A 25559-nucleotide genomic window follows, 5' to 3' on the forward strand; every position below is an offset into this window, starting at 1 on the left:
GCCCTCCCAAGCACCCTGCCCCAGGGGAACTCAGCGCTGCCTTCTGTGTGCTGGATGAGGGCGCAGAGGGCTGAGGATGCCCGAGCTCGGAGCCAGGCACGTGGCAGAGCTGGGGGTGAAACAGCCCCAAATCCGCGTTAACGTGCGCGCGCCGACTGGACTCAGGCCCCGCGTTACTCCACCACGTTGTGTGTGTTTCATTTCCTTCAGACTTTTCACGTCTAGGACGCAAATTGGACGCTTGCCTCGCTAATTCTAGGGGAACTTTTGAGCGCCTTGCACCGTGGTACTCGCTGCTCCTGCAAGGCTGCTTGTATCCCACAGGGAAGCTGCAGCAACGCTCGGGGGGCTCTCCCCAGCCGTGCCACGTCCTGCCATCCTCCTCCAGTAGCCACAGGGCAATCGTGTGCCCGGGGCACGTTGGAGGAACCGGCTACCTGAGCCCAAGTAGCAGGACAGGGATGGGAAAGCTCCTCTCCATGAGCCAGGAGGGACGCTACCTGCTCACGTCGCCGTCCCCAGGCACCGCTGGGGAGCTCGGGGCCCTCCAGCTCCCCCCGAACAAGAAGCGGCTTTGCCAACTGCAAGAAAAGCAACTTTTTGTTGAAATAACGAGCAGGGGAAAGCCACGGGAAGGGGCAGCAAGCGGGGCCGGGGCAGGCCGGTGTGCTGCCGCCCGCAGGGAGGAGCTCCTCCGACTGTCTGGCCGGGCTGCAGCCGAATTCCCTTGAAAAGAGAGGGTGGGGAGAGGGGAGGCGACGCACTGACACCAGCACAGTGCCACCGCAGCTCGGTTGGCTGTGACACCGCAGCCCCAGCGGTGCTGGCAGTGCTGGCAGTGCTGCCACTTCCACCCACCACAAGAACCACACCGGCAGCACGCTCCCAGCAGCCCGGGCAGGGCGGGGAGCGGCTCGCACCGCTGCCAGCAGCCACTTCGGGGAGGGACAGCCGCCTGGGTGTTTTGCTTGACGGTGAAATGCTGCCACTTAGGGGACTCCCGGTGACGGCAGGAGGAGCTGGGTGCCCCAGCACCCACGTCCTCCTCGCCTAGGGGCTGCTCGAGCGAGCCCACCGCGCTCCGTTAGCCCACCGGAGGAAACTCCCCGCGCGGAGCCGAGCTCCCCGTGGATCCTGCGCAGACTCTAAGGACGAGCAGCGAGCCCAGCTCTGCTTCTTATAGTGAACACTCGGCTCTTTTGGCACGTGATTCGTGGCCGAGGCTCCGAGGAGCTCGCTTCCAGCCGGCTGCAAACACACCTAGGGAAGGGAGCGAGGGGCTGGGATCGCGGCTGCGAGAGGGGAACCGTTCGCTGCGTCTTTGTTTTCTCCAGAGCTCCTCCTCCCGGGACTGGGATGCTGAGCGCAGAGCAGGGCCCCTGCCCTGAAACGGAGGAGCTGAACCAGAACAATAGGGTGGGGACTCTGGATGGGCCCCGACGAGTGGGGTGGGCTGGAGCGGGGGCACCGATCCATTCTTTTGACTTCATTCACACTTACAGCTGCGCTAGAGACATTTCCTGAAAGCACAGTAGGAAGAGAGGGGTATTCGCTCACTCCACCCTCCATCTAACACTGTCCTCGCGATCCAGCCGTGCACGGAGAGCCAATTTTGGCCTTTGGCAGAGCCGCAGGCCAGACATTACAAGCACTGGTGTGAACAGAGCAGGTCCCCACCCGATGAGCAGCGCACAGACTTGGAGAGGAGACGAGGGGTGCTGCTCGGCCAGAAACAAATAGCGCAGGGAAACGCCGAGCGCTCCAGCGTGTCCGAGGTAGCCCTAAAGCTCACGAGGAGGTGTCGGCAGCGGGACCGGGGAGGTCGGTTTCGGGACGAGGAGAGGTGCAGCAGAGGAAGGAGGCAGAGCTCCTGCTGCGGGGGCAGCCCCAGGAGCAGCAGGACGCGTGCCAAGGGCTCCCCGCGCGGGACGGCAGCGAGCGAGCCCCGTGCTCCGTGATCCCGTGTGTGGAGCCTGAAAAACAACTTTTTTTTTTTTTTTTTGCTAAAAACCAAAAAGCAGCCGCCCTCCTCCTTCAGATCTGCAGTTACTCAGCCTGGCTCACAGCGGGGCTCTCCTGGATCTGCCCACGGAGCCAGCACTGTGCGGGCGGCACCGCGCACCTGGGGCCGCGACACCTCCCCGTGCGCCCGCCACGCGAGCTCATGGCAGCCGAGGTAACTATCTGCAGCTCCCCGCCTCAAACTCCGTCCATTTTTGGTGAATCCCCGAAATAATAATTAAAAAAAAATAAAAATATTGGAGGCTATATATTATTTTTTTTTCAAATGGGAAAAGTATTTCTTTCATTCTCCCAGAACACAAACCCAGCAAACACGAAAAACATGAACCCAAACCAAAGCTCAGACATCACATCTGGGGAGAGACCAAGCATGGAAAATTTTAATCCAAAGGTTAATGTTTGGGAAGCTCCGAGTGTGTGAAAAGAGGGGTTAGATGGGTGCTGCTCCGCGACTCGAACAGTTGTTGCCGCCAAGTGGCGGCTTTCAAACGGTGCCTGCCTGCCCCAGCCCGGGCTCTCGGGGTCACCAGCTAAAATAGAAAACAACTGAACTCATCGCAAGCAAACAAACAGCGAGTCACATCAGATGCTGGAAAAGCCAAGCGAGGAGGGAGCCAGCAGCACGGAAAGCGGCTGGGGCTCCGTGGCTGGGAACAGTCTCCCGACCTGCCCCAGTGGCTCACACCAAGCCGCGGGGCAGCAGCGTGCCTCTCCTCCCTCCTCCCTTCCCGAGCTCTCCCGCACCACGTCCCCAGCTTCAAGCTGACAAAATGTTGGGCTGTCACCAGCCCTGTGCCACCCCGGCCCCGTGCGTCGCCTCCGTCTCCTCCGCTCGCCCTCCTGGGGCTGTCACATCTCAGGGATGTTCCCCCCAGCAGCCTGAACCCTCGCCCTGTCACCCACTGCAACCAGCTCCTGTCCAAGCACGAGGTGCCCTGCTCTTCATCCACACCCTGCCACCACCGGTGGCTTCTCTGTCACCCCGGGGCACTGTCCCTGCAGCCATCCCGGTCACTTTTGCTGCGCCCCTTGAGCTGCCGGGCTCCCACAGCCCTGCTCTCGCCTGCACATCTGCCCTCCGCCTCGTCGCCTCGTGCCCTCGTTTTCACCACTTCCTGCCTTCAAAATGCCTTTGTCTTCATCTGCTGCGTTGCATTATGCCCTTTCCAGGCTGCTCCTTCCCCAAACCAGAAGCCTTTACCCCCGGCTATGACAGAACAGCACCCTGAACACCTTTGTTCGGGACGGGGCCATGCCTGTAGGATCGCCACGGGGCCGTATCAGCGCACACAATAGCTTAAAAGCTCCGGGAGTTTCAGCTCCGAGTCCTCCCACACTTAACTAAACACGAAGAGCAGGGACCATATGTCTGCGAACGCGGCCTCGTCAGGTGGGTGCCGGCTCCCCGGGGGTGGGAAGGGAAGGGAAGGCACGGCAGCGCCGGCGTGAGAGCATCCGGCGGCGCAGCGCCGCTCGCTGCGCCCTATTTACAGCAGCCACGGGGATGTTTCCTGGGATCAGCCGGGGCAGAGCTGCTCCCCGAGAGGCTACGGAGAGCCACAGCCCTCCTGCACGTGGGTTCTTCTTTGCTGCACGGATTTGGCAGGGGAAAAGCTGTGCTGCTTCTCCCGTTGCGTGCCCAGCAGCCTCGCTTTGCTGCGCCCAGCCCTGGTGCATCAGCCCGGCCCAGGCAGCAAGCTGGACACGTGGAGATGAGCTCCGTGCTGGGCTCATTGTGCTGAAGCAGAGCAGTGCATCAAAAGAGAGGTCTGCCCCTGCCATCCTACCTGGTCCCTCCAGCTGGCAGCCACCAGCACCTCCTGCAGGTCTCCAGACCTCCAGGCTCGCTCCCGGACAGGCGCTCCCTGAAGCCACACGAAGGTTTGGTTTTTGGCACAGTGCTGATGGAGATGTGACAAAAAGGGATCGTGTCCTGCTGCAGAGGGAGCAGGGAGACGTGTCCCAGAGCTGGGTGGTGGTGCTGTGATAAGGGAGGGTCTGGAGGGACGGCGGAGTGCAGCCGCAGTGATGCGAAACGTGAGGGCTGCTCACGGTGCCAGGCTGCTGGGGAGCACGGCCAGAGGAGGGGAGAGGAAAACAGGGAGTTGGTAGCAAATAATCTTGGCAAAAGGTGGGAAAAAACAGAAAACAGTGCAGGAAAATATAAACAGTCAAAAAAAAACATTGGATAACCCAGTGCCAGGTCAGTTTGTGTGTGCAGGAGCCCTGACACAGGACCCAAGAGCCCAGCACCTCTCCTGCAGCTCCACGGTAACTTCTACCTATGAGAAGAGACCTAAACCTGCTCGTTTCCACACAGATAAAATGGAGAAAAGACAAGAGAAGCGAGGCTGAAAGAAGCCCTCGGGATCACTGCAGACATGACACGTTTCTCTAAGTTTGCCCAGAAAAAAGGGCCCTGAGAGGAAACCGAAGCACCTCTGCTCGGGTGCGGAGGGGCTCTGGTGGCAGGGCTGATGGCAACGGTGCCACCAAAAGACCCCGAGGGGGCCGGGGAAGCGTGGCAGGGTTCCCCTGAGAAGGCAGGGGAGGCGAGGGATGAGAAACGTGAGCAGAATTGGCTGGCAAAGGCAGGGCTCAGCCCGGGCTCCCCCCAGGCTCCCGCTCGCCGCGGCGTGTGCGAGCACGCTGAGCGCAGCCCCGGCGAAGGACAGGCAGCCCGCTCCAGCTGCCCACGGACCACAGCTCCGCGCTCCCCAGCCCTCCAGCCAAGGGGGGAAAATGTAATCAGAGCAACAATTTCTATTAGCGAGAATATAAAGCCTTGGAACCTCTGGGCTGTCTCTTGACAACTAATTAATTACCAGGTAGCATCCCCTTGAAGCTGCCAGCGCGGCGCGCGCAAGTTCCAGCACGATTTCGGGAGAGCGGTGAACTTTGCAACAAACCCGAGAATTTTACTTCATCTCCCGCCACCATCTGAGATCCTGGGGGAACGGGAAGGGGTGGCAGGAGGCGAGTGCTCCCGAAGCCATCTGGGAGCATCGTTAACTCGTTCGCTCGTGGCCTCCGCAGCAAAATGCCGACCGCGCTGCGAGCCGCGGCTTCCAGCCAGGTGGGAGCTGCTCTCGGTCGTGGGTCCCCGAGCCCTCGGCTGCCCATTTCTGCTCCAGGTTGCCCACCTCCTGGCAGCCTGGCCCCCAGGGCTCCTCGCTCTGGCTGTCAGGGCAGCCGGGCTTTGAAACTACGAAGAGCAGAGAGCGGATTTCAAATGGTTTTAGGCGGCGTGTTCCTCGCTAACAGCTACAAGAAGGGTTCGAGCGGAGAAGCGTGTGAACAAAGCCGAGAAAATAAAGAGAAGGGCAAAAGGACAGGGACAGCAGCTGCTGCTGACAAAACTCTTACAGGAAACCACAGAAAAACCCCACAGGGGCAGAAGGTGCCACATCTGAACCCAAGGCACCGAGAGCCCTGGGCTCGAGCTCACGGATTGCGGCGGTGCAGCGCACGCAGGGCTGGTGCCTCGCCTGCGTGTGAGCCCCACTTCTCCCCGTCCTCACCCCTGCACCCCCTCCAGCTCCCCGGCTGGGCTGGCACGGCACGGTGTAGGTGCTGTACGAGCATTAAATACACACTGCTGGGGGAACGTGGTCTCAAAGTTTCAGGGAACCAAACCGCCCCAAGCCTCGTCCCTCCTCCCCTCTCTGAGCTCGGGACGAAGGGCTCAAAACTTCAGGCTCTGGCCTCAAAAGTCAAAACCTCGGGTGGACACGGGGGGCAGAGGCTCCCCAGGCTGCAGCAGACACCTCTAACCACTGCGACGCCCCACGCCGTGTCCGGACACCTCACACCAAACACGATAACGCCGAGCGGGCGGGCAGCGAGATGGGGACGTGTGACCCGCTGCAGGCTGCCGGCAGCGGGCAGGAGGCGATTAAATTCAACGCCAGCCCTGGGGCAGCACCACGAGGCCTGAGGAAGGGGACAAGGCACGAAGCAGTGACATTTGGGGACAATCCTAAGGGAGTTAGGATTTCTCAGGCCCTAGAGACACGAGGAGAGGGAGCTGCTGTTCGCCTTGGCACGTGTGAAGCCGAGCACGCGCTCGCCCCGCAGCCCTCGGAGGGGCCACGTCTGTGCGCAGCAGCGTGGGGCGCGAGAAACCACCACAGCAGCACCCTGAGCAGCACGTGAGGACGGTGCCGTGTCGCAGGACCGCCTTCAGGAGGCATTTTTCAAGAAAAAACCCTTCTGCCACCCCGCTCAAGTCAACTGCGGGAGCCAGGCTGCGGGTGGGTGGCCGAATCCCGCTCTCGGGACCGGAGCCCCCCGTGGGATCCTTCCTTCGGCAGCGGGACAGCCACAGGTCATCTCGCTCAGGTGCACACGTTTCAGGCTGAGCCAAAACATTTCTTTTTCTTTTTTTTTTTTTTTTTTTTCAGCCTTACTTGATGTAAGTCCAAAAAAAAAAAAAAAAACCAAAACGAGATGACATCAAAGAGCCCGGGGAGCAGATCCCCTCCAGAAACACGGGGGGACTTCACCTCCCCGCTACAAACGCGGTTCCCCCGCAGACTTCCTGGGAACAGCTGAAGCAGCCCCGCACTTCAAAACCCAGCCCGCACATCACAGGGCTGGGGAGGAGCTCGCTGCTGGCCCAGGTTTCTTGTCGAGCTTTTCAAAGGCCAGGCAGGATCACTGCACACAGGAACGGTCCCAGCCCCGGGGGGCACAGAATGATTTTTGTCCCCAGGGGAGAGGGGCTGCAAAGCCACCGAGGGTGGGAGCTGTCGGGGAGGGCACGCAGCGTTAGGAGGAGAGGGGAAGGTTCGGGTGATGGAGAGCTTTACCCCTCCTGGAAGTGGCCAGTCTCTTGTTTGCCGTGAGTCACCAAGAGGAAAAACCCTTCAGGACTCCACGCAGCGATGGAGGAGATGGTTTTCTTCCGAGAGGTGGCAGCTGCCACTTCTGTCCCTGTCACAGTCCCCAGCTCGGGTCTGCCACCGGCTGGGGTGCGAGGGCAGCTCCCGAGGGACGGAGGGGACCTGCCAGAGCTCAGGGGATGCCAAACCTGGGGCCGGCGTGCCATAAGGAGAGGGAAACGCGGGGAGAGGGAGGGTTACGGAGAGATGAGGCCGGGGCACACTCGGGGAGATACACAATGTTAAGTACGAGGGCAAAGGAAATGAAAGCTGGAAAGTCAAACACAGTCAAGAATCCAACCCCAGCCCGGGCAGGAAGTTTACACTCTGCTTCTAAATATACATGTTTGGAAATCAACAAGCCGCCGGGTTCCTCCGCCGCACCGCTAGCGGGATGAAGGCGCTGCCAAGCCCCTGCCTAGCCAGGTTTGCCGTGACAAGGTGACGAGGTGGGACCCCCCCCCCCTCCGGGACCCCCGGCACCAGGGCAGGGGCTGCCCGGCCCCGAGGGGCTCTCCGGTGCCCCCCCAGCACCGTGCCTGGGCCCAGGAGGAGGGGAGGAAGCGATAACCTGCGAGCACGAGTCGGACGCGGTGCCTCTTTCCTTCCTGCTCTCCGGCCACCGCGCTCAGGCTCAGCAGTCGGAGAGTCACATATTTTTTTAATTTGATATAATTATCTCCTCGAAATTACTGTACACAGCCTCTTGGGATCTAAAGCAATTAAGTGAAGATAAATTTCTTTCATGGAGCAAGCTGTCAAAGGATGAAGCAATTTCATTCCCCATTTGAAGTGGAAGCTTTGGGTCATGCATGGTTTATTTGAAACAATGCCATCACCTAAAGCTGCTGATCTTATCTGTCTCCCTCTGTCTCTCCATTTCAAACTGCTGAAGATGTGCAGCGTGGCACTGCCTGAAGTGATGACATCTGGCGGCAGGCCAGCTGCAGAAACGAGCTGCTCCTCCCCGAGCCCGAGTGCAAGAGGCCAAGCATTCCTCTTAAAAAGGGGGAAAGCGAGGTGAAAGCTGGGGAGAGCTGCGGAGCGGCGCCCCTGCCCGAGGGGACGCGAGACCCGCGGGTTGCGGGAAGGGGCAGCACTGCCCGAGGGTGGACAGGAGCAGGCAGAGCATCTCCGAGGGCTGACACCCCACCGGGCTTCCTCTTCGGCATCGAGGTTGCCTAAAAGCAGGCAGGGTTTGAGGTAAATTAGGATCGGTTCAGCCCCTGCGAGGAGAGGTTCGTGCGGTGGCAGGACAGAGATGATATCCCCGCGGCACACGCGCGCTAAGTCTCTCCGCGGTTCCAGCAAATTCTCTCCTCTCCTCACATTTCACCAGCCCGAGATGTTTCGTTCCGGACAAAACACCGCGTAAAACAACAAATTGCAATAAGCCGTTCCCCCAAGCGGCGGGTTTTTATCCGGCAAGGATGACCAGAGATGCTGTGGAGCTCGGAGTGGCCACCGTGAGGGCTCTGCCGCCTGCACGGACGGGGCACTGGGGGTGCTCAGGTGCTGCCACGGGAGGAAGGCAAGCTCCAAACCCCACGGGACGCACGCATCCACCGAGCCAAGCTCTGAATCCTTAAGTATCCTCGAGGTGCCACCCTGACGGATGAACTACCTGCCCCTAGTGGGGACAAAATGCTGAGGACATCACAAAAAATGGAATAAATGGATCCCGAAGTCCACCCAGATCCCTCCTGCAGCCTCCAGAAATGCTGGCCCAGGGGGGCAGTTCCCCAGGCAGAGGCCAGCAGCACGCCGTGACCTCTGGCACCTTCTTCTTCCAGCATTTCCACCTCGCTGCCCACTTCCCCATTCAACAACCGCTCTGTCCACACGCCTGCAAGGGCACAACAACACAACGCATCTTCAGATTCGTTCCCATTCCAACACAGCCAAATCCTCCCACTCAGCTCCTTCCTACATGGATTTCCCTCTCGATCTCACACGTAGCAGGTACTACGAGGTGCACCACGCTGCCCAAAATGTGCCGTGTCCATCCCTGCACGATGCTGACCCCGAGCATCACGCGAGGGCAACAAGGGGAAGGCGGTGAGGATGCTCATGGCCAAGAGCCTGCAGCTGCGGTGCAAAAATGAGCAGCTCCTGAGCAAAGCAGCCACGTGCTGACCCCGTTTTTTGTCCGTGAGGATGGGTGCTGAGCTAAAAAGCGTTGCCGGGACTAAAGGGAGCTACCAGGATGCATTAGCAGTGGGTGTGAGTTTGGGAAGCATCTGGGGGAGTTACGAGAGGAAGCCCGAGTTCCAGCAGGGACTTCGGCACCCAAAGCCATGGGCCAGACCCTTGGTGAAGAGGCAAAGTCCTTCTCCTTCGATCCATAGCCATAAATCTCCTTCCTTCAATGACAGCGAGTGCTATCACGAGCATTGCATCATCTACGCTCAAGATAAATACAAAACAAAACCAACAAAAAACTAAAACCAAACCCAAACTAACTAAAACAAAGCGTAACTCCAGCTCAGAAGCTGAGCAGACCAGGGACACGTGATAATTTCAACCAAATAACTAGAAATACACGTTACTGTCTCTATTCACACATAATCTTACCAAATATTTGTTACTTGGCGGATAAAACACTGCACGTGAAATGCTAGCACGCAAAATGTTAGGGCAAATCTTCTTAATTTCAAAGAATGATGGGGTTCACCTTATTTTCAAGAAATTCAAGGCAAATGCGCTGTGGGGAAAAATGATTAAATTATCTGGATTCAATATCCCCGTGACCCTTTCCTCAGTGCCCCCCCGGCACCCTAAGGGACAGGGGTGGCCTGGGGCCGAGGCGCTGGCCCAAGGCTCTGGGTACGGGGGGCTTGTTCTCATCCTGCAGCCACGGCTTCCTGTGGGACCCGGCTCAGTCCCCCGGCCTCGTGTACCTCTGTTGCCAATCTCCGAGGAGGAAATTGCTTTTCCTTATGGCACGACGCGTTGTGGGGATGCGTTCATTAATGCCTGGGAAGCGCCTCGGCCTCAATGACTGCATGGAAAGCGAGCAACGAACGGGGGGCACGGCGCCGCCTTCTCCTTCTGGCCGGGGACGGGGCAGCACGAGGGGCACCACGGGGCTGTGGCTCCGGCACGGGGAGGGTTTGGGATCGCTCCTCATCCTCACCCAGCTCCACGCCACGGCTTCGGCATCTGCAAAAACAAGGCGAGGCGCGGCGGCGCGCGGAGCGGTGGCGAGCAGGCTGCGGGCTCAATGACAGAGGTCACCTTCCGTCTCCCGTAGAGACAGAGTAGATCCCCATCTGCTATTTGGGCTGACCACTCCCTGCATTCCACCCCGCCGGCCGCTCTGGCGCGTTTCCCAGGATGCGGATCTTTCTTCTTCAGGATAACAATGCGGGGTTATTCGTTGGGCCGTTTTTGCAGGTTTCCTGCGGTCCTCCCAGTGGCCGCGCTGGTGGATGATGCCGCGGCCGTCCTCTGCTTCAGAGGGGAGCTTTGCAGGGTTCCTCTTGGAGAAGACAAAGCAGGAGCGGTGCCACCACACAGGGCGCCCCCTCTGAAGCTGAAAAATCATGCTGAGGACTGAGTTTAGGGACCGAGTGCCATGTCAGAGGAGTCCACCAGGCAAAGCACGAGGCGAAGAGGCAGCCCTGAGTCCCAGGGCCCTCCAGCATGAGCAGAAGCACCACCAGAAGCCTTGCAGCACTGCACACATTGCCGGAGGTGAGGCCACGCTTCATGCCCGGGGAACGGCTTGGCCAGCCGGAGCAGCCTTTCCATTTCCTCAGGGTTTCTCTGGGTAGCAATAAGAGATGGCTCATTGGGAGGAGATCCAGCACTAATGGTGGTTTAATGAGGCCTTTCCATCCACTTACAGACTAATCAGCGAATTCCAAGAGGTCTCAGCTCGAATATGTCACTCTGAGAGCACTACGGGCACGGTGAACACCTCTTTTATGGCACGCACCTAGCAGAGGTCTCGCGGGCAGACGGTGCCACGGAGCAGCCCCGGTGTCCCCACGCTCTCTTCCCGGGTCACTCGGCCACCTCCTCCTGATGCCAGCTCCGGGAGCACATGGTCGGCCAGCTCCTTGAATAGGACATTTCCCGTTTCCCCAGAGCCCACGGCGAACTTCTGGAGGCAGCTCTCAGGACAAAAGGGCCTGAACACAAAGAAGTTTTTCCATCGCGTTACATAAACCTGGCCGGCGGGTGACTAAAGCGAGGGATGTTCAACAACACATGTCATCCGATCCGCACGGAGAGATCCAACGCCGGCCGAAAGCAGCCACGGGACGAGCCTGATTTATTCTGTCAGCCCGCGCCTTGAACTGCTCATCGCATGGCCCTTCCAGAAAACGCTCTGAGAAAGCCTTTTGCTGACACCGGAGCCAAGCCGTGCGGCCCTGGCAGAGGAAGCACACGCGTTGGTACACATGCAGGGCTCACGCCCGGCACCGCCTTGCCTCCCTCCGAGCTCAAGAGCACGAGGAGCCCGCCGGAGAGGCAGGGCTGGGGAAAAGCCGGGATGGAAACACCGTGTGCCACTTGGGCAACCCCTCCCCGTGGCTTCCCCACGTGCCGAGGTACTGCCAGCTCCCTCCGGCGAGAGAAAAGACGTCAGAGGGGCAGGGAAGGTTGTTTCCAGCAGCTGCTGGTTCTTTCCTTCCCGCTCGCCCCGTGGGGCTGCCTGGAAGGCAGCACCTCGCACTTCCCTCTGCGCCCTGTCCCGACCACAAAGCCACCATCGCACTCGCTGACACGTTCCGAGAACGTGCCTAGCTGGGTCTTAGCACCTCGGGCAGGTGGCTCCTCACCTCCTGGTGAGACTGCAGTTCTCACACTACAGCTCAGGGGGGGCAAAACACCAGGAGGGCTCCGGGGCTGCAGAGGGGGCTGGATGAGACGTACCCGGAGGCATCGCGCCTGCCCCTGTGCGCTACGGGACCTGTTAAAGCTCAGCTCCAGCATTTAATGCTTTCAGCCCCGTTTCCTCAGCCCGGTGCCCGGCAGGCAGCAGTTGTCCTCAGCCCGAGCGCTCTGCACGCCTGGGAGGAGAAGCAGAGAAAAGCCCCAGAGACCGCAGTGCACAGGATACAGAGCAGGATTAAAATCTGGTCAACAGAGGTCTTAAAATGTCAGCGTAAACACGAGGGCAGTCCTGGCGGGGCCCGCGGGGAAGCTCGCTCGGGGCTTAACAATAGGCTGGGTGACCTGGACAAAGAGAACCTCTGCTGATAAAGCTGCAGATTAGCCAGCGGCTCCTGCTCTCCCCATCTTGGAGGAGCACAATTCACCGACGCAGAACGCTCGGGCTGCTCGGTCACCTCGCGTTTAACACAGCCGAAACCCAACGTGATGCCTCCAGGAGCAGAGGCTGTGGGTTGCAGGAGGGAGGCACGCACCGAGTCAGGGTAACCACGGCTCAGGGGCACCACGAGAACAGCTCAGGGGACCCCAAACACGCCTGCAGGTCGCCCACTGCACCCATTCGCCTTACTGAAGGAGAACGGGAGCACAGGGGCTGGGGACACGTCCTCGTAGGGGGTGAGGGCAGCAGCAGAGGGTTCCCCAACCCCTGGCACCGTTTGAGGAGTGGAAACCGAAACGAAAGAACCTCAGGGAGGAAACGGTGCACGCGCTCGAGAGCGCCTGAAACCGGCTCCTGCGGCGGCTCGACGGGCTCGCAGCCTCCCGAAACCGAGGCTGGGTGCTTTCTGCAAGGTCTGCTCCTGTTCCCTCGGCCAGTTCCCCGTGCTTGCCCGAGGGAGAAGAGGCAGAGATGCTCGGCCAGCAGCTGGGGGCTCAGGGGGTGGGGGCTCTCCTTCTGCCAGCCGGCACCCGGGGCTCTCCGGCGCTGCCTTCCCCGCTCCCAGGGCTGCCGCACGCCACCGTGGGGCTTTCTCTTTGAATTCGGGCTCGCTGAGCTGCCCGTTCTCCCCAGGAGCTCCCCGCTGTTCAAAGCAGCTCGCTGACAGACAGGCAGGTGTGCCGGTGACAGCGGCCACCTCCCCGAAGCCGGCAGGGGGGAGAGCGGCCCCCCAGCCGCAGCCCCAGGCAGGGCACGGGGGAGTAGCGCGAGCCCAGCTGCGACATTTCCTTTCACCTCTACCTGTACAGCTGTTTCCTACAGGGCTGCAGCCCTCGAGTGAGATGCGTGAGGCTTCTGTAGGTGCTGGGGAACAAGACGGAACAGAAAACCGCTTCACACCTGGCCCCGAAATTACAGCACGCTGGAGCGGGGCCAGCATCAGCTGGCAGAGTACCAGTGGCGATGGACATCAATTACGGGGCCTGTCATCCTCAGACTGCAGGCTTTGCTTTTTGCAATCTGCATCGCTCCCTAAGCCTTCAGCAGCACCAGCGCTGGAGTTTTCCAGATGGGATCATTTCCCTCAGATTCCACTCGCTAGATTTATTGCAGCCTTGTTTTTTGTTGTGTGTGTGTTTTTTTTTTTTTTAACCCCCCCCCCCCCCCCCCCCCCCCCCAAACCCTTTTTAAGAGCCTGAACTATTATTCCACATTGCACATTTCTCCAGGGCTGTATTCGGTGTCCTCGCGCTTGTTTGCGGCGCGTTCCCTTCACCTTCAGCTGGGGAAAGGCAAGCTTTAAAAAACAGGCTCCGAACTCTTGCTGCTCAAAGAGCCATCAGCAGGCGAGCCCCAGCGCCAAGTGACCGCATGGTGCCCTGCACGGCTCCGGCAGACGCAGCAGCAGTCGCTGGGGCAGCACTTTTCTCTAAAGACACGTTTAAAAAATAACAAAACACCAGCACAAGAGGCACCCAAACACCCTCCACTGCCTCCCTGACTCGGTGACACGGACGCTGCTCGGCGTCCTCGAGGATGCAGCTCCAGGAAACGCCAGGGATGGGCGAGGAGTTCAAGCAGGTGGCACCAAACCCAGCCTCTCCTCCAGCACCCCTAATTTAGCCTAATTTAGCCTTTACAACCCAAAAGCAGCACGTGCAAGGGAAAGCTGAGGCCAGGCTGGAGCTCAGACACTGCTCACGGCGTAAATGTCTTGCCTCGGGGCTGCTGGCCTGGGAGCCGAGGCAGGCAGGAGTGGAAGGAGCTTTTCAAGGCTGACTCCTCCTCGGATTCTCCTGCTCGGGGCTCCGCTCTCCGCTCACGGTTTCCCTTTTCCTCTCTGGACCAAGCTCCAGGCTGGAAGCTGTGGCTCTCATGGGCTGAGCGCGGTCTCCTGCCAGCTGGAGGGGAGATGCTCGAAGGCTATGGAACGGGAATATGGAAAGGATGCTGAGCAAACAGCCACATTTGCTCGCTGGGGTTTTCTCTCTGCTTAGGAGGAGGCTGTGCTCTCAGAGCCCTGGTCTTGCTGCCTCTCCTCTCGCCTTGCAGAAAGCCCTCCAAAAACCATCGCGGAGCAGCCCCTCGGACAGGGATTGCATCCCTGGCATCCCAGGAGGATCCCGGTGTTGGCAGGGACAAACCTCCTGGTTTGCAGAGGCAGGGCAGAGCCCAGCCGCTCCGATCGCCGCTCGCTCTGGGCTTTGAAACCTGGGGCTCCCTTTCCAGGAAGCCTCGGACGTTACTACGCATTGCCAAGAGATATCTTACGGTCTTAAGAAGACCGAAATACTGTAAGTCAGGCAGTGAGTAACGAGACAGGACTAATTTTAGCCCAAGCCTACCAGGAGAGGATCCTGAACAGCTCACTCCAAGGCTGGTAGCTCACCAAATGGTGAGGGAACCGGAGCGAAGGAGAAGAGAGGAAAGAGCTTTGTGTTTCCCGAGCAGGAAAGCTTGGCTTTGGGGCCACCTGCACGGCCAGGCGAGTGGTGCAAGGAGCAGGAGGCAAGAACTCGTGCAACGAGAACCACGCCAAGCGTGGAAAGCTGAGCAGGTTCCCTGGAGCTGCCCAGGACCCGGTGCCCGGGGCTGATAACAGCGCGATGCCGCCCGCTGCTTTTCCAAAAAGCAAAGCCCTGGGCTGAGCCTCCCAGCCCAGGGCTTTGGTTCGCCCGCTGAGACGAGGCAGGGCTCGGGCGAGCAGCGTGGTGAGTGTCTGCACACACGAGCGTGCACACGAGGGGAGGGAAAAGGAAAAAAAAAAAACCACCACCAGGGCCTTTCTGTTTCAGAGGAGGGAACCACAGTGACTAGCCCTATAAGCATATGTATTAATCATGCACCGTCTGGTTTTAATCCACACACTGCTGATCCTGCGTCTCACTGTATTGTTATCAGGGGAAGGAGTATTTCTCCTCAATCTTATTCACCAGCCAAAAGCCTGAAAATGCAAAAAACACATTTGTGAAGTGCCTTCCCAAGGACCCTGGGCCCCGGACCTGGTGAGCTGGGGCTGCTGCCTTTTTATTGGCGTTTAAAAACCTTTTATTAACGTGTGTCAGGGCTGGGGGAGGAGAGAGAGGCTCGGATTTCAGGACCCCCCATGCAGAGAGGTTTATTGTGGGAAGGGACATTAACACTTTCTCCTCCGTGTCCCCCTGGCCGGGACACGGGGCAGAGCGTGCCCTGCAGGGTGCAGGGGTGCCCGGGGGGCCAAGCCCAGGTGGAGCCTGCAGGGATGCACACAGGGAGCACTGACAACAAGGACAAGGACCTCCCTGCTCTGCTGCCCTCCACCAGCCTCGCCACCAGCTCCACGGGGCAGGATGCTCCTGAGACACCGGGCGAGGAAAGCAGGACGTGCCCCGAGTTCCCAGAAACGCAGCAATTAGGGCAGAAAAACAGCCCCCCCCCCCCCGCGCATCTCAGATGCACCACCACCAGGATTGGCTTTAACCTCAGCACAACCCGAGTGTTTTCCATTAAGGGCCCCCTTCAGCAGCACCACGCAGCGCCTGGGCCATCCCCAGCCCTCACCTTCCCTCTCCCCGCAGCCTCCCTGCTCTCTCACCCCGGGGTCCGAGGGCTTTTACCCCGGGGCTCCCATCCCTGGCAGCGTTTTCCTTGGGCTGCGAGCGCTGCAGACGGTCTGACAGCCCAGGCACCAGGCTGCATAGTTTGCCGTTGACTGGTAGGGTCGGTGGTGTTCCATCACACAAGCTGCAGTGGCTATCTGCCCAACATACGCCCAGGAAAACATCCCCGAGTTCTGCTCGCCCCGGAGCCAGCTTTTTGTTGGTTACAGCTTCAATGACAGCACAGGAGACGATGGGAAGCTCGGAGCATCACGCTGGCTCCAGCAGGAATCCTGACACACAGCTTCATGGCAACGAAGGGAGTCAGAACATTTTCACTCAAAATAAGAGCCAGGCCAAGCGCTCAGCAACTCGCTGAGAAACTCTGGCTGAATTCTGCACTCCATCTGCTAAATGGGTCACGGAAAACAAAAAGAAGGGGGGAAGCGCAGTGTTTGTCCTTCAGAGCTCGCAAAACAACCATCCTCTTGGTGGAGCCAATAACCCAACACCATTTTAAGCCCAATGCACTCCAGCTTTGCCTTGAAACAGATTCCCTTCCTCTGAATTTCTCCCAAATTCATGAAGAAACTGTAGTTTGAAAGCAGGGGGTGACCATTTGGAGCAGCAGCAAGCAAGGTGAGCTATCAGCCTTGCTGTAAAAAGTGGATGGGCTCCTCCTAGCCACGCAAGCAAGAGGAAAAGTATCACAGCGAGCTTCCCAGAGCCACTCTAACATACCAAAATCCTCCCCCCCAGCTCATGAGAAATTCCCAGGGTGCCGTACAAAGAGCAGGGCATGGTCCGTGTGTCTCCAGCAAAGACCTGCCATGAACAGAGGGTTGAAAACTGGGCCAAGCCCGAGAGCAGGAAAGCAACTGGGTGCGGAAGAATAACTTGCTGATCATCAGGGAAAAATCAGCATGGAAAAGAGAGCTCCTGCTGCACAGCGTATGGGCACAGCGTCCCCCTGCTGCCAGCAGCCCGGGTGCCTCTGCTGGGGAGTCAGATTTGTCGGGCTCTGCGCACTACAAGGAGGGCAGGGAGCAGAAGGGGGGACCAGGGACTGCACTTCAGGATCCTCAGGATGAGTAGAATTGGGGATTTCTTTGTAGGAAAGTGCCCTGGTGTGTGCTGCTCATGGTTACCCGTGAGAGGCGTACTGCTTCACGCCCCAGCCCTACCTTCCCGATTCGTCCTGCGCTGCCTTCCGCAACATTTCTGCACTGGCAAATAGCTCACCTCGTTACCAGGGCAGAAAGAGAAGATTTGTGGAGCACGGCCGGCATCTGACTGCAATCACCCAGCTGCTGCCACTCCGGGCCCTTTCCCCGGTATTACTGAATCACACAGAACGGGGCAGGGAGGTGCGGAGAGGTCACTTTGTCTCCTTTCCCAAGGCAGCTCGCTCCACCCAAGCTGTACCTAAGAGAGCTGCCCAGCCTGCTTTTAGAAGTCTCTTAACGCTGAAGAGATTCTGCAGAAGCACTGAGGAGCCCGCTTTCGAGTGCTTAACCACCCTCAGGTATGAAGCCTTTCCTCCAGCCTAATCTTAATCTATTTTGCTGCAATTTCTGCCCATTCCTTCCTGCGTTTTTCAGCATGGAGCTGGAGGACAGCTTGTTCTCCTCCTCTCCACGACAGCTTTTTCTGTAGCTGCAAGCTGGCTGCGTTTTCCCCGAATTTCCTCTAGCCTAAAACGCCCCAGCTCTTCCAGTTCCTTCTCGGAAGTCGGGCATCTGAGTTCCCTGCTCTGTCCCACCGGCCCCCCTTCGTCCCCTCTGATGCCCTTTGCAGGGTGAGTACGCACAGCTGCCGGTCAGCAGCCGGACCCTCAGTAAAAACAGGCAGTGCTGGATGCAGAAAGGCCCTGCTGCTCCTGCTCAGCACGTCCTGGTGGTGCTGGTGGCCTCCTCTCCCCCCTGGTGTGGTGTGCGTGGTGCTCAGGCAGAGGCCAGGACACCGCAGCACGCAGCGAGGGGCTCCAGGACGTGCACAACCAGGAGCTGACAGCCCGGCGTGCCGGCTGGGATCACCACTCCAAGGTCAGCTACGTTCAAACCAAACACAACCCGCTGGAGAGGTGGAAAAAAAAGAGTGTAGAGGGGCACGGATGGGACATCCAAGCCTGGCTCCTTCTCTCTGGGGTGTGAGGAGGGAAGGCAGGGCTGAGCTGGCAGCAGCACACCCGATAACCCCGCAGGGTGGCTGCTCGCAGCGGTGCTGCTGTGCGGTGCCTGCGTTCAGCACGAGGGTCACAGCGAGCTGGGACAGGGACAGAACAGCTCTGCAGCCCAGGAGTGGCTGTGGGACAAAGGTGCTGCTCCTCTTTTACGCACGTGAGCGCAAGTGCCTGGCAGGGCAGGTAGATGGCACTCCGAATAAAGCGGTGTGTGGTTAGAGGAGCCAGGCCGCAGGGAATAACGGCTCCCTCCGGCATGTTTAGGGCACCAGGACCATGTTATGGGGCACGAGCCCACATTACGGGGCACCAGACCGTGTTATGGGGCACCAGACCAGGCTCAGTGCTGGGTCTGGGGCTGCTGGAGAAGGAATCCCTGCACAGGGAGCTGGGACAGGGATTGTCCCCAGCAGAACCCCACCACGGCCAGCAGCACACGCGGGGCAAACGTGCTTCCTTGGGGCACGCTTGCTATTTAACCCCTCCGAGCAGAGCCTTGAAAATCCTTTTTTTTTTTTTTACCCTGGACTAAAGTCCCCTCAGCTCCACGTCTCCTCCTGGCGCTGCGCCTGCCCCGCTCGGCACCGCTGGTGCTGCCGCGGGTTCTGCCTCCGAGCAGGAAACCGTGGAGAGCCGCTCTCATCCTGCCGTGCCTCCGAGGGCGTGCAAAACAAATGCCATTGTGCCTCCTCCATCCCCCCCTCAGGTTCAGGCACGTTATCCCATCCCGAGGCAGCCCCCGGGTCCCTTCTGGCCAGGTGGTGGCAGGGAGCAGACCCCAAACCCCACATCAACAAGGGAACTGATTTCATTATTCTAAAAACAAACAGCCCAAGGAAAGTTCAGGCTAGAATGGGCTCCTAGAGCAAAGAAAGGAAAATAGAGAGCGGGGCAGTGGGGAATGCTTCATATTCCTAAAAGCCTTTTGTACGTTAACACATGGTGTCTGCTTCTCTCTAGTCACCTATTTATCACTCTCCTCTTTAGAGAAGGAAAAAAGTCCTGGCTGCCTTCCTAAGGCAGAGTTTTGTGGCCGGGGGGAGGGGGAGGGTGCTTTAAGCATGATGCAAACCATTTGGAGTGCACCGAGAGCACTGCCAACACAAGCTGCACTATTTAAACAAGTGAGGAAATGATCGTATATACAACATGCCAGCGAGCACACACACACCAGAGGAAGTCGAGAGGGGTTTTCATGACACAGAGCTGGATGTCAGCGGCTGAAAGGTCGATATTTTCCCTTAACACCCTTCTCAATGACTTAATCGTGTTCCGTTTGCACAGAAAACTTCCCAAGAATAAAAGTCTGGAGGAATCGAGGGGGGATGTTTGGCCTACTGCTGACCTTGTCCGAGGTCCTCTCCACGTAGCAGGGCTCCTGGGGGGCGACCAGCAGGGGAACGAAGCCCGAGAGCAGCCGATCCTCTTCCAGGCTGAGCAGGGCAAGGTCATCATCTGGGTCCTTGTACAGGGGCACCTCCGACTGATTCACCGTGGTCAGTACGTTGCAGAAGTCAGCCAGCGTCGCCCACACATCTACTGAGACCCTGGGAGAACGAGGAGAGACGTGAGCAATTCGGGGCTGGAATGCGTTGGGAGTTGCCTGCAACGCTGCAGCGAATACCAGAGAGGTGAGATGAGGCAACGCACGCCACCCCGCGCCCCGCGCCGCTGCCGACGTGCCCCACGGGGAGGGCTTCGGACACAGCTGCACTGGCACCGAACCCACCAGGGCTTTTAACCCTCACCCCGAGCCAGCCAGAGCCGACCCCGAGCCTTCCAGCTCCCCGGATGGGGAACGGCTCCGGGCAGGATCCGGCCCCAACCCAACGCCCTGCCCGGCTCTGCCCGCCGTGGAGAGCCCCTGGCAGCCCCAGCAGGAACCCGGCTCGTTCCAGATGGGAGAAACGCTGCTCGTTGCTCAATTTCCAAGCAGGCTGGGAAGACAGGACACGTTTCCTGTGCTGCTGCAGGGGTGAAGGCAGCGCCCGGGGGGCTGCAGCCCAGCCCAGGCACCCTCTCCTTCGCCCAGCTCTACCTGCTGCCATCGTGTGCTGCAGGCACGTGCTGAAAAAGAGACGTTTTTTTAGCTGAACCTCAGCCTCGTGGGGTTAGCTCGTGTTTTGCTTCTGGCCACGGCTTCAGCGCTGGCGGGTGACCTGCACAGGCAGCTCCAGCACCTCGCTGGCACCCACGTGCAGGGAGTGGGGCACCAGCACGAGGCCACAGGCAGCCCTGGGGTGCTCTGTGCACATCCCCAAGTCACATCCCCGTGCCTGGGCACATCCCCATCACACATCCCCGTGCCTGTGCATGTCCCCAGGGCATATCCCCACGTCTGGGCACATTCCTATAGCATATCCCCGTGCCCGTGCACATCCCCATCACACATCCCCATGCCACAGACAACGAGCACATCCCAGGATGGCTCAGAGCACAGAGGAATCACGCAACAACCACTGGGCACCGCATCCAGCCGGGCTGCCTCGTACCACACCGCTCACTCCTACTTTTCAAACCACTTGCGTAGGGTTTTTTTAGCCCGTAAACTGGGAAAAAAAAAGCAGGGAAGAGCGAAAACCGGGGCTGATCTGCTCCTGGTGTCCACGAGGAGCTGCCCCTTCGCCCCACGGCGCAGCAGCCAGCAGCACCCGGGGGTGCAGCAGTGACCAGGGCGGCCCGAGGCAGCGGCGGGCTGGAGAGAGGCCCCCTGCTCTTTGAACTGCTCCAGGTGGACAGAGTCTGCACTCGGTTATTTACGGGAATCAATGTACCAGGAAAGCGCACTGAAATGAAACATCTTGTTTTCAAGAGCGTCCTGGGAGCCAGGCAGAACGAGCGGCCATTAATCAAAGCCCGGCACGTAATCAGCACACATGTACCGCAGAGTCGCCCACGTCCCGAAGCCAGCCCCGGCCAGCGCGCGCTGCAGAGGAGAAGAGGTCCTTCAAAGCCCTCTGCGCACAGACACCGGGAGCTGGGTTCATTCACAAAGCTCCATCGCTTGGCTCAGCCAGGTCTGGCTGTCAGAAATGTTTAAATATGGAAAAAAATAAACAGTTGCAACACTTTTTTTTTTTTTTTTTCTTTTTTTTTTTTTTTTTTTTTTTCGGAGGGATCTGTCCGAGGCCCTTTGTGATGTAATGGGAAACGCTGCGTTTGTGCTACCAGCTGGAAAATAAACAGAGCTGCGAGGGTTAAAAGGAACTGAACTTTCCACGACCCCTATCTGCAAAAGAAGAAAATAATAAGAGGAATGATCCACTGCCCCACAGCCCTGATAGTTTATCCTCCGGCCCGGGCTGCAGAGACAAGCACCGGATGCGATAGGGCTGCTCTGGGCCACCTCCAAGGCGAGCTCTGCCCAGGGGAGATGCGCTGGGGCAGGGAGGCTCAGCCGGCCCTCAGCACCCTGCTGGCAGCGGGGCCGTGCTGCCTGAGCCCGCTCACATCGTGCCAAAGGGGCCCCGAAGGAGCTGCCGAGGCTCCGGGCAGCACCGGGAGGGAGGGACGGGGAGGAAGGAACACGTCGTCGTGGTGCCGGGGATGCTCCCAGGTGGCTGAGAGAGCCAGGTGCACGGGGTGGAGGAGAAAGGAAAGAAATGAGGTCAAGGAACGGGGCTGCAGGCAGGGATGGAGGAGAACCAGCGAGGGAGGAGGGCTGAGGGTGGCAGCAGGATGTAGGGCAGGGCAGGGACCCAGGACCAGGCACGTTTTGGGGCCAGCAGTGGTGGTGGGGTGACGGCACGGCACAAATTAGACTCAGGGAGCCCTCTCCTGCCACGGGGCTCGGCACCGGCCGCGTGAGCTGACGCTGCCAGCCCGCAGCCCCCCTCGGGCAGCCCCAGCACCCCCGAGCGTGAGAGCTGTCCCTGTCACTTCATCCTCTTCATGCCCCGCTCCCCGCAGTGCCTCGCCACATCTGTCACTCGCTCTGCACGTGTTAGGTTTCCACCCTGGGCTTCCTTCAGTCAGACCGCAGGCTGCGTGCGCCGGCTCCTCGGGCAGCGAGTTCCTGCTGCAGGCAGCCCCCAGCAGCTCGGCCGCAGCGCCCAGGGGCCGGGCAGCACCCCGGCACGTGCAGCATCTCCCAGAGCCTCCAAAAAAAAAACCAGCATCGCAGCAGAAATTGGCGTTTCTGCTCTGCTTTTCTCCTACGACTTGGAGGTAACACAGAGAGCGGGTCCGAGAGTTTTCAACCTTCCCTTTTGGAGAGGTTCCCCCTCTGCAGGGCGCCCCCCGGCACCTCCTGGCTGCCACCCGCACCAGCTAGGGCTCCCTGTGGGTCTCCTGCTCCTGCTGCAGGTCACCCAGCCCCGGGCAGCCCGGCCAGGAGCCTTCTCCCTGCTGCCCCTTCCTAGCACACCGCAGCCAGGCGCTTCTGGCTTGTGTCACCGTGCCGAGCCCCCGCAGGCCAGGCCGCCTGGAAGGGCTCCGTCTGCGCGGTGCCACGGCCTCGGCCTCCCTCCACGGAGGGAGGTGCCGAATTTCTGACGCCGAGCCCAGGCACGCAGCTCCCAGGTACACGGCCGGGGCTCCCAGAGCTTTTAACCGAGGAAACGAGGAGGGGGTGAGTGCGAGGTCTTTCCTCCGAACGGGGGGCTCGCTCGCTTCCCCGCGGACGCATTTCCATTTGCTTCTCCCCCCAGGACGGGGGGGAAAAAAAAATAAGAGTTAATTTCTTTTTTATTGCCTCAGGATTCCAGGTTTAATGTAGCTGTCAGTGCGAGCGCAGCCCAGCTGCAGGCCGACAGGACGCAGCCCGAGGACGAGGGGAGCCGCACAAGTGCGCGGCCGAGCGCGGGGGACGCAGGGTGGCCGCGCTGATACGGCGTGGGGACAGCTCCCACTTGGGATTACAGGGGACATTTGGGGCCGTGGGACACTCAGCAAGGCGGGGAGGAGCAGAGGGCAGCGGGGAGATGCCCACGGGGGGCACGGAGCGAGCCTGGATCGCCGGTGGCCGGGGCTGGCGCTGCGCAGCCACCGTCTTCGCTGGGGGAGCGGGCCGCCTGGTGATTAATATCAAGTACAATGACCCCATGTTACAAGCCTGCGGGGGCCTGTGGAGGTGGCCATTTCCTGTGTAATACCAGCTTGTTTAAACACTAACATTCAAAAACTCCACAGCTGCAGAACAAACCCGGAAAAGAGCGGAGCGAAAGAAGCCCTGCATTGTGTTCCCCAGCCGCCAAGAGCCGCGCTGCCGCGCAGATGGCAAACGACTTGGGCTGGCGCGCTCCCGGGGCTCTGCGAGGAGCCAGCCCCAGCGCCGTGCACCGGGCTCCGTGTCCCGCTCCCAGGTTTCCTCTTTCCCACCCCCCTTGGCTCAGCCCAGGGGAAGCCGGAGGAAAAGCAGCTCCGCTGGAAAGGACAAAAGGGGTTCGGGGTGGGAGCTCGTCCCTAAAGAGGTCACCGGCCGTGTCCGGCGCGTGGATGCGGGGACAGCTTTTGTGGGTGGAGAGGGGACAGCATCCGAGCCCCTCTGCCCCATGGTGCCAATGATTTTGCCCCTCTCTGCCCTACACGCGGTCCCTTCGGTCACTCGGGTGCCCCACAAACCCATCCCTCCCCCAGGACGCTGCCCGCAGAGCTGCAGGGTCGCTCTCCTCACCCAAAGGCACGCCGTCTGCCCCCAGCCAGCCTCTGCTTTAAAGCAGAGCCCTTCTCCGAGGAGCCTTTTGGCTCCTACTTCCCTCGCCTTCACCTTCATTCTCGGCCAGGTTGACGCTACCGAGACACCTCCGGATCCTCGCTTTGATGTCTTGATAGGGAAACTCTGGTGGCCAGCATTACTAACAAGGCTCACGTCTGCGAAAGGGATTTTCCATTTCGTCTCCCGCAAACTCCAGCAAGGTCTTGGCACCCTCGCCTCCGGCCCCGTCCATCTCCCCCAGCGGGAGCTGCCATCGCGGTGACACTTCTGCACAAAGAGCGATGCGATGAGAGAGATCTGGCAGATCTCTCCGGGAAGGTAAGCCCTCGAATGTGCTCAGAGCTTTTGGATTTCATTTCATACTCGGTTCAAATTAACCATTTTTAAATGCTTGCAGACAGGCTCCGCAGACCGAGAGGCCCTTTGCTCCAGCACCAAGGGAGCGCGGATTCTCCGGGGTTGGACCCGAGGCAGGTTATCTGTTGAGCCATTGGCTTCCCTATCGATTTCTGGGTTTCGTTTAGCTCCAACAGCAACAAAACAGATAAAGGAGAAGCCCTGCTCTTCGGTGCCCAGCCTTTGCCTGTCTCAGCTCCTCAGCCACACGTCTCAAGAGGAGAGGGATTCACCGGAACGACAGCAGCCTCCTTGGAGGCTCACTTTTCACCCCGGCTGCTGCTCATCTCCGTGCCTTAGGAAACGCACTGCTCCCTGCTCCTCCAGACCCCTTTATTTCACCTCCCATCCCTGCACGGCACGCACGGGGCCAGCAGGTCTGCAAGATGCACATTGATGCACTGCTGCATCAACAGCTCCTGCTTGGACCTTGGCGCGATGCTTGCTGTGAAGAGTGCTCAAAGGTAAACGTGTTTTAAGGCAGCTGCGTGCAGCCAGAGGAGCTGGGAGAGCTGCAAGCAGCCTGCTCCAGACACACAACCCCAAAGCACGGGGCTCTGCTGCTCCGAGGCAGAGGTGTCCACGCTCGGCTTTAGCTCCTGGTTTAGAAAACCCAGAGAAAAGAGGACCACAGGAAAAAATAAAAATAAAACCAGAGGAAAAAGGACCACGGAAAACCTGCTGAGCCTCTCCAGAAGAGGCAGAGGAGGAAGGAAGCGCTCTGCCTCCCCAACACACTCAGTAGCCCAAGACCTCTCCGTGGCCTCGCAGCCTAAACCCATTTCCCAAGGCATCCCCTGAGCCCCAGCCCTTATCCGGGTGGGGCCGAGAGCCGGATCCACGTGCCGGGGCAGGGAGTTTGGGAGAGGTGCAGCTTCTCCCAGCTCGGGAGGGGATGCCTGCTCACTCCCACCTCGCTGCCAAGACAAAAAACCCCACGACCAAGCCTCCCCGAGCAGCATTTCCAGCCCCGCAGAGCCCACTCCCACGTGGCTCGGCACCGCGCTCACCCCTCGCACCTTCCCCTCCGCCTCCGTCCGAGGGGGAAAGCAGCGAGCGGAGGAATTTGGTGCGCTGCTTTTTTTTTTTTTTTATTGTAAGGACTCAAATCCAGCAGTGTGATAAATGCATCCGAGCTACAATTAGGAAGATATATAGCATCAGAATGCGAAGGTCTGGGCAGCGTGGTGAAACGCGGGCTCTCCAGAGCCCCAGCTATGTTTCCCATTATGTAACCCTGGTCATGGGCAGACAGCCAGACTCCAAATGAAAAAGAGACTCTGGCTTGGCACCGTTTCTATTTTCCTATCCTCATTCGGGGTCAGCGCAGTGTCATACAGCTGCAGAGAAAGCTCCGGGGATTAAACCTGGGAAAGACTCCAAGACCAGGACCCGGGTTCAAGTACCAGCTGAAAGCAATAAACCAACTGCCACAGCTGGGCTGAGTTTAGGCGTTCTCAAAGTCCCCCAGCTCTCCCGCTTCCCCAGAACCGGCGAGCATGAACGTGGTGAGCCCAGCACGAGCTGGAGGCCTCGGGACGTTGAGCCCCAGCAGCTC

General features: G+C 59.5%; 1 protein-coding gene across 2 annotated transcripts in view; it reads right to left on the reverse strand.

The window, feature by feature from the left end:
* Positions 1 to 25559, reverse strand: part of SMG6 (SMG6 nonsense mediated mRNA decay factor) — a 105295-nt gene that overhangs the window by 26710 nt on the left and 53026 nt on the right. For both annotated transcript variants that reach the window (XM_032201021.1, XM_032201020.1), the window contains exon 13: positions 19295 to 19496. In XM_032201021.1, coding sequence (XP_032056912.1) covers positions 19295 to 19496 — 202 coding nt within the window. The remainder of the gene's footprint in view (positions 1 to 19294; positions 19497 to 25559) is intronic.

Source organism: Aythya fuligula, chromosome 20, assembly GCF_009819795.1.
Source record: "Aythya fuligula isolate bAytFul2 chromosome 20, bAytFul2.pri, whole genome shotgun sequence".
Taxonomy (NCBI): Eukaryota; Metazoa; Chordata; class Aves; order Anseriformes; family Anatidae; genus Aythya; species Aythya fuligula.